At 42.7% G+C, this 8849-nt stretch overlaps 2 protein-coding genes across 2 annotated transcripts; one reads left to right on the top strand and one right to left on the bottom strand.

The window, feature by feature from the left end:
• Positions 1–188: 188 nt before the first annotated feature.
• Positions 189–4260, bottom strand: LOC105267173 (eukaryotic translation initiation factor 5B-like; the record flags this gene model as incomplete). The annotated part of the gene is made up of 6 exons (XM_011305830.1): positions 4015–4260; positions 1243–3642; positions 964–1166; positions 621–886; positions 466–547; positions 189–370 (listed from the first exon to the last, which is right to left on the bottom strand). Coding segments are annotated over exons 1-6 (3180 nt in total), but the record flags the coding sequence as incomplete, so codon positions are not given.
• A 728-nt stretch (positions 4261–4988) lies between these two features.
• On the top strand, positions 4989–8849 carry LOC105267161 (disintegrin and metalloproteinase domain-containing protein 28; the record flags this gene model as incomplete). Its single annotated transcript, XM_011305819.1, is given in 7 exon segments — positions 4989–5234; positions 5500–5538; positions 5620–5768; positions 6155–6243; positions 6454–6609; positions 6883–8647; positions 8762–8849. Coding segments are annotated over 5 exon segments (2195 nt in total), but the record flags the coding sequence as incomplete, so codon positions are not given.

Raw genomic sequence — 8849 nt, 5'->3', positions numbered from 1 at the left:
CCTCGCTCTCGTGTCCACACTGTGGCATAGAGTTGAGCCAAAACGTACATCACACGATGTATTAATGCCCACGAGAGTTAAAAAGAAATAGCTGGTACCGAATGTTTCACAAACAAAATCATCTCAACGACAATTGGTCTAAGAGAGATGTTTCAATGCCACCACAAATAACGAATACAATCACTCACCGGAATTTTGCTGCTCTTCAGGAAGTCGAGAAGTGCCTCGAGAGCGCCGAGAGTTGATGCTTGAACGAACACCCCGCGTTCTGCCAATTTTATATTTCCAAGTGCCTTTGACAGCTCCTTAGCTATTTCTTCACGGAGAATCTCTACCTCGTCGGGTTTTTGAGCCACTGCTAGATTCAATCCTGATCAACAATCCAATTAAAATTTTTAATTAGTCATTGTTCAATTAGTTTAATCACTCTCGATAATTATCATCATAAAAAATCAGAGGACTCACCTGCTATGGCCTTTTCTAAATCTTTAGCAGCTATTTTAACCCCCTGGGCTGCCTTTATCTCTCTGTACTCTTGATACGCATTCTGTTTGAAGAAAAATTAAATTAATTACGTGATGAAGATAAAATAGAATCATGAGATGTGAAAATTATTTTACCTTGACCCTCAATTCTTTGAGTGGCTGGGGCATGAGTAACGACCGAATTTGCGTAACAATTGGCCCATCAGTACCAGCTACAATCATAGTGTCACCTTCCCTCAGTGTACCATTGACTAGAATGCAATCTATCGTTGTACCAAGACCAGGAAGTGCTTTAACTTCGAGTACAGTAGCTTGGAGCTCCTCACTGTACATGAGACGTTTAGCAAGGGGTCCTTGGCAGGCATCAACGAGAAGTGCCAGTAAATTTCCCATTCCCTCACCTGTAAAAATCAAATTATTCCATAAAAAAATGTAAAAATCCAAAATAAAAAATGTTTAACAAATCCAAAATATTAACCAGTGATAGCACTCGTCGGTACCAAAGACACATAACTCCTGGGATCAGGATTTTCATAAAAAAGTGCAGCATTGAGTCCCTGCTCTGCAAACTGAACGATTACATCCTGGGAGCGTTTTTCAAATTCCCTCTGAGTGTTTGGTCCCTGATTTTTTACAATATCCTGTACATCTTTACGATTCATTGTCTGCCAATCATACAGCCTAGAATAAATCAATGAATAATTAATAATGAATAATAAAAATATATTGAGTCAGATATTAAATGACTGGAGCTCACCTATCAATTTTATTCAAGGCAACGACAAAAGGACACTTTTTAGCCTTTAACAGGCCAATGCTCTCCAGAGTCTGTGGCTCCAGCCCATGCATAATATCGACGACAAGCACAGCAATATCACAAAGCGAAGATCCCCTATTTCTCAGATTACTGAATGACTCGTGCCCAGGTGTATCGATAATTAATAACCCGGGAATTTTAAAAGCCTTGTCAGCATAACCCTTGACATGTTTCGTGGACTCCTGAATGGCCTCAATGGGTACATTGGTGGCACCAATCTGCTGTGTTATTCCTCCCGCCTCGCCATCCTGAACATTCGTCCTCCTCAATTTATCCAAAATCTTGGTTTTCCCAGTATCGACATGACCAAGAACACAAACAACAGCAGCACGCAAATTCTCCAGACATTTATTCTTCTCAGCGTCAACCCTGCGATTCTGTATCCTCATCCTGGCCTTCTCCCTCTTCCTCTCAGCATCAGTCAGCCTGTCATCAACACTGTCCTCCTCACTCTCGTCATCAGACTCTGCATCAGTATCACTGGCGCTCTCGGACTCACTCTCCGATGATTCCTTCTTCTCAGGTGTTTTTTCAGGGATTTTCTCCACCTGGGGTTTGACAGCCTCATCAGATTTGTCCTCGTGCTCGTCCTCACTGCTCACAGCATCCCAACTGTCCTTCACCTCGTCCTCCACCTTATCAACTTTCTGATCAATTATCTCGACCTGCACCTGCTCCGGCTTCCTCTCGTCTTTCTTCTCCTCCTCCTTCTCCTCAGTGCTCGTTTGCTGTTTTAATTTATTCGGTCTTATCCTCGTTCCCAACTTGACTTTGGGCTTCTTCTCACCAGCCTCTGGTATCTCCATTCCCTGGGCCTTGAGTGCCTCAAGCATCGCCTGGGCCCTTGCCCTGTCCTGCTTCTGTTTCGTTGTCAATAATTTTCCCTCGGCCTTGAGCCTCTCTTTTCTCTGCTTCTCCTTTAACTTCTTCTTCTCCTTTCGCTCTTGCTCCAGCTGCAGCTGCTCCAAACGTGCTTTCTCTCTGAGCTCCTCCTGGCGAATTCGCTCCTCCTCCTCCTGCTTGGCCCGCTCCTCCTCCTCTTTAGCTTTCTTCAGGGCTTCCTGCATTGCTGCAATGATCTTTTTACTCGGACCCTTGCCTTTGTCCTTTGGATCCTCCTTCACGCCCTTCTTCTTCTTCTTTTTAATATCATCACCATCTCCATCGACTTCACCAGATTCGTCTGGCTTCTCTGACATCTCCACCTTCTTCTCGGGGAGTTTTTCTGTCGAGGGCTTAGCCGAATTATCCTCTGGCTTATCAACCTCCGGTTTCTTCTGTGCCAATTTCTTCAGCTTCTCCCGCTCCTTCTTCTCTTTTTTCTTTTGAGCGGCTGTTTTCACTGTTCCACCTTCCTCACCCTCGACCCCATCATCCCGGGGTTCGCTGTCACCTTTCTTCTCCGCTTGCTTGCCCTTTTTCCCTTTTTTTCCCTTGTCCTCGTCGAGCTCAGCCTGAACAGGAGCTTCAATCTCCTGTTTATCAGGCTTCTTCCCAGAGTACTCCATCTCCAATTCAGCCAAGGCCTTCTCCAACTCATCATCACTGTTCTGTTTCTTCTTCTTCTTTTTTCCCTTTTTCCCCTGCGGCTCCACCTTCTGAGGTTTAGATTCACTCGTGGACCTCTCGACACTCCGAATTTTATCGGATTCATCATCGCTCTGTGGTGGCTCATCAACGTCATCCTCATCGTCGTCACCCTCCACGTCCAGCAGGGCAAAACCACTTTTGGCTGCTTGTGGTTTAAATTTTGATGATTGAATGGGAACGTCATCGTCATCATCATCAGGAACAGAATTCTTCCTCCCTTTTTTCGTTTTCCCCTTTGTTTTTCCCTTGACATTGGTCTCTAAAATTTTCTCAGGAATGTCCTCATCATCCTCATCCTCATCCACTCGTTTTCCCTTCTTACCCTTGCCCTTACTCTTGACCTTGGCTTTTCTCTCGTGATCAGAGTCAGACTCGTCCCCAGATTCCTCAGCCCCACGTTTCCCCTTCTTGTTTTTCGTTTTCAAGATTACGTCCTCGTCCGAGTCTCCGTCAGCTGCAGCTGAACCTTTCTTTCCCTTCTTATTTTTCCCTTTTGATTTTCTCTCAGCTTCAGAATCAGAATCCCCTTGATTTTTACCCTTCCCCTTGGTGACGGACTCGTCATCAGAATCGTCATCCCCACGTCGCGATTTTTTTCCCTTCTTTCCCTTTGACTTGTCCACTTTCATCTTCTGTAAATCACCAGCTAAATCGTCTACATCGTCTCCCTTTTTCTTCTTATCTTTTTGTTTTGATTTCTCTTGCACTGAATCGGCGTTCGACAGCTCCTCGACATCAACGTCACTGTCACTACAAAATAAACGATTGATGTCTAGGGAATACTCCACTCGAGCTTGACAATTTTCCCGGATTTTTCATTTCGATATGTAATTTTCCAATTATAAAAATTTTCAATTACGAAATAATAATTCAATTTGGATTTGTAAAAATATTTGTCATTGAAGACTGAAATTCTGGAGTGAAAGAAAATAAAAAATGAAACACTGGCATAACCTCCTCTGTCCAGATGGCAACGGCGGAAAGATATGAAATAAAGCCCAAGCCCAAGGAAAATTCCCGCAAATCCCCCAATACTCAGGAAAATGTAATGAAACTAATTGTCTACGTAATAATAAAGGTGACAGAACGAGCCAACATTGCACGTTCTGAAAATAAACTCACAAATCGTCATCTTTTCCTGCTCGCTTTCCCCTCTTCGGTTTACCCATTTTCCACAGCTATTCACTTCTCCTCAATGTAAACACTATTCTTCAATATTTTTTACGTGTGTGATAGTCGATTGTCGCGAGAATTCGCAACATGAGACACGAATTAGTAATGGAATCGTTGGAATTGTGTTATTTGACGTGCCAAGTGTGTCCACACCGGTTTTTCACCTTGTGGAGAACGGATAAGCCTGAAGTTGGCGATTATCGATTCAGTATCGATTCACATATATCGATATTTTCCTTTCGATTCATCGATAAGATTGCGATAATCTCGAATTCGAGCGCGAATTTCAAAAAATATTACCCGTTGAAAATAAAAAAAAAATTTTTTTCTCTGCCAAACATATTTTCTTGTGTTTAGTCAGTATTCTTGGCAAAAAAAAAAATTTTTTACTGAATTTTCTTAGTGAATAGTAATATTTATATGAAATATAATATATATAATAGCGATTGCATTTTCAATGATGGAGAATAATATAAAAGAAATTAATAAGCTGCTTGTATTTTTAAAAACTCAAGTGGAATTATTCCACAAGATCCTGATGTTGACGTCAGACCTGAATAATTTGCAATACTCTCGAGAAAAATACGAATGCGTCGTAATCCTTCTGTCAACACCAACTCGACGTAAATTAACATGTTAATTTATCATGAACACATGCATTCGGTCCCTCATATGCCAAATTGTAAATTTCTCCGTAATTTTTCTTATCCTGATTGAAACCTTGACCTTCAGTTCTTCTTCAGAGTGTTATTTCGTTTTTTAAAGGGATGGCATTTGTCGCTCGCATCTGGAGGACTCTCTCCAGCCAGGCCCATTGATGATTTAGCGTCAGCCTCGTCCCCTCCATCAATATCCATGACTTATCTAATTCCCTATCACAACTTCATAGATGTGTGTGAACTCCCACTTGAAGAACCGCCGATTATCAAAACTCAGTGACTGCTTGTTAAATTTTTCAAACTAGTAGTTTGCTAGCGCAATCGAGCGATCGATCTTCAATCGGCAGTTGAAATTTTCATTCTTTTTGTTTAGTCTTTATAAAAATGTGAAGTGGACAACAAATTATATTTTTGAAGTTCCAGTACTCACTCATACCCCAATGCGGATAATGAGAATAACAATTACCACGAGATCAATAAACGATTTTTAATGAATTCAGTAGCAACGAGGTAAATTTCATTCTACTATTTATAAAATACCGATTTTTGTGAAAACTATTGGTTTCAGAGAGAAATATTAAAAGACCTTTGTTGTCAGAAATTTAAATCGTAACAAAAATTTTCTTTTGAGTTTTCTCCTTAAGTCGATACTTTTCGAGATGCACTGAAAATAAAAAAAGTTCAATAAGACTCATTTACATTTGACCGTTGATACTGAATTCTCCACAACGATCTTTGAAGCACTAATAAAACCAGAAAAAATTCAATCTCATAGATGCGGAAATGTCAAAGAACTTGATAAAAAATGACCGTGGTATGTACTCCAATAGTTTCCGTAAATAAATTCCCGGTGAAGGTAACGATTGACGGAATTGACACATTTTTTTTTCATCAGCTCAAATGCTAATGCGTATTCTCATCACGAGGTGTATAAAATCGCGTAAAAAATGGCAAAACACCGGAGAAAGTCAAGAGACTTAACATTATGGTGTGCATCAATTGTCTTCATCATTCAATCGACATCTCAAGTTCGAGGAGCACCTGGTGAGTCACTCGATAATTATCTGTCCAGGTCTGTAGCAATTGAAAAATTAATTTTCCTCAATTGCCGGAATTTCTGGAAGAACAGGAATTATATTCTTTATCAAAGGGATATCCTCTTCCTCCAGTTTTTATCGGGTGATATTTCCTCGACTTGTGGCAGTCAAAATCATATGGTTTTTCGCTGAATTTCTTTTCCTCTAGTCGAAACATCTTTTCCTCTCCTCGATCATTCAATTTTCCTGGTAATAATTTAAATAAGAGTCTTTTTTCTTCATTTTCCTGTATTTCTCGGAATTTACTCTGCCGTCGATGATGAGTAACAAACTGCATTAATTGAAAGACGGATATTGTTTCGATAACAATTACACCTGAAGGTTTTTTCACAGGACCTTCTTCGGAATTTCGTACTTACGCCCGTGTGCAACCACGGGTTTTTCATCGGAATAATCAAATCACCACTCACACAAAGATTAACGTGAGTATTCTGTATTAAAAAATTACTGAATTTTTCCCCGAAATCGCGCCGAATGCGAGAAGAAAAAAATCGAGGAGTGAGAAAATTCTACAATTTTCCGGAATTTCCACACTCGGGAAAAATATTTTTATATCTCAAAGGGAAAACCTGAAGATCTTGTGGATTTGAAGGGTAAATAGACGAAAATAAATTATTACCTTGATTTTTCAGAATTCTAGCCATCCGCAAGTGCTGAGAGTCGATTTGAACATCGATGGGGTGTCTCGCACAATTGATCTCAGGCTCAATATTGATCTCATTTCCTCAGGATATAGACAGGTTCATCAACTCGATGGGCATTCCAAAACCGAAGTACCTGAAACAGTCGTGGGTATCCTGAAACAATAAAAAAAATTATAATTAATTACGCTGGACTTTAACTCATGGAATTTACGCTAAATATTTCGAGATTCAATTTTTAAATTGACAGGGTCAATTAATCAATCATTCAGCAATAATTCTCCAGTTTTTTCCTGAATTTTTCTGAATTTTCCTGAATTTTTTTAAAAGTCTCGAAAGAACCGGTTTCCTATCAGAAGTTAAAATTCCTAGAACGGCGCGATAATCACTTCCTAAAAATACTATTCCAAAAAATCCCAGGAATTATGCCATTACCACGGAAGTATCCGCGGCATCAGGAGTTCGTGGGTGGCAGTGTCGACCTGCCGGGGTCTGCGAGGTGTGATCTACACCGGAAAAACGTTGCACCACATCCACCCCGAGGAGGACTCTCTCTCCAGCCTGCACTACCTCTACAGCCACAGTGACTTAATCTCGAACAAAACCTGCGGAACTCCAGGAGTTGCGCACGACTTCCCTAGAAAAAAACGTGAAGTCCCCTGGGGATATCCAAAAGGTCCCTACAACTCGAACCGAGACTCCCGCTACGTCGAGCTAGCCCTCATCGCCGACACGACGATCTACAAAAACCTGGACAGAAACCTGAACAACGTTCACCATCACCTCATCAACCTGGCCAACATAATAAACGCCCTGTACACCCCTCTGAACGTATTCGTGGCCCTGGTTGGAGTTGAGGTCTGGACGTCTCGAGACGAGATTGTTATCACGACCGACAGCCTGCGAACTCTCACAAATTTTATGAACTACCGTAAATCAAAACTCCTGAATAAAATTCCAAACGACAACGCACAACTCCTAACAGCCACTCGTTTCCAGGACGGTGTGATTGGTAAAGCTGGAGTGGGTGCGATGTGTACCCTCTCATCATCAGGAGGAGTAATCCGAGATCATTCAGATATCGTGGGTGTAGTTGCAGCCACAATCGCTCACGAGATGGGCCATAACTTCGGAATGCACCACGACGCCAATTACTGCAACTGCCCCGATGAGGATTGCATAATGGTGTCGACGTTGACCTCTTCCACTCCGACCCACTGGTCGAGCTGCTCCCTCGAGCAAATCTCCGCTTCCTTCTCCCAAGGATTGGATTACTGCCTCCGTAATCGACCGAAGAGCCTCTTCGGTGGTTCAACATGTGGCAACGGTTTCGTCGAGCCCGGAGAAGACTGCGACTGCGGTTCAAAAGACAACTGCCACATCTCCTGCTGCAATCCCAACACCTGCACATTCCGAGGAAACGCCAGCTGCGCAACTGGTGAATGCTGTGACCTGTCAACCTGTCAATTGAAAAGAGCAGGAGTCACCTGCAGAATCGCTGAAAGGGAATGCGATCTCCCTGAGTTCTGCACAGGTACCAGTGAATACTGCCCAGAGGATATTTACAAGATCAATGGCCTTGTCTGCCGAGGAGGCACAGCATTCTGCTACGAGGGGCTCTGCAAGAGCCACGGGGACCAGTGTAGGATACTCTGGGGCCTCAGTGGCTCATCATCACCTCGAGTCTGCTATCAGCAGAACACAAAGGGCTCTGAATATGGAGACTGCGGATACAATCCTCTGGATTCAACTTATTCGCCATGCGAGGAGGTGGATATTCTCTGTGGAAGACTTCATTGTCAGCCTCCGGATGGCATCAGGTTCCAATTCGGAGCCGATGGTGATGTCACTGTTAGACATGCTTACGTAAATAGTGGCAACACTTTTGCTTCGTGCAAAACAGCTGTTGTTGACATGGGGACGAGAGATGTTGATCCTGGATTGGTTCCCAATGGGGCTAGATGCGCTGAGGGAAAGGTCTGCGTTGATCAGAGGTGCATCAGCGCCGAGAGACTACTCGGGAGGGTCGACAGGAGTTCTTCGTGCCTGAAGAATTGCAGTGGAAATGGAATTTGTAATAGCATTGGCAAGTGTCACTGCGATGAGGGCTTCGCACCCCCTGATTGCAGGCGGGGAGGCACTGGAGGATCCGAAGACAGCGGGCCCGTTGGACCCTCCGGTGATGGTGAGTTATTCCTTCAGATGGGAATTCTTATTCCAAAATAATCATCACAATCCAACCCAAGACGTTCGATTAATCGTGAATTCATCTCGATTTATTTTAATTACTGTTTTTCAGGAGAAACTGATGGTCTAGCAATCGCTCTCTACCTCATCTTCCTGGGGATTATTCCCGTGGTTGTTGTTTTTGTGCTCTGCTATCGGTG

Source organism: Fopius arisanus, unplaced genomic scaffold (genome assembly GCF_000806365.1).
Source record: "Fopius arisanus strain USDA-PBARC FA_bdor unplaced genomic scaffold, ASM80636v1 scaffold00044, whole genome shotgun sequence".
In the NCBI taxonomy this organism is placed as follows: Eukaryota; Metazoa; Arthropoda; class Insecta; order Hymenoptera; family Braconidae; genus Fopius; species Fopius arisanus.
Note: the sequence above shows the minus strand (reverse complement) of the source record. Positions and strands in the feature narration are given on the sequence as shown.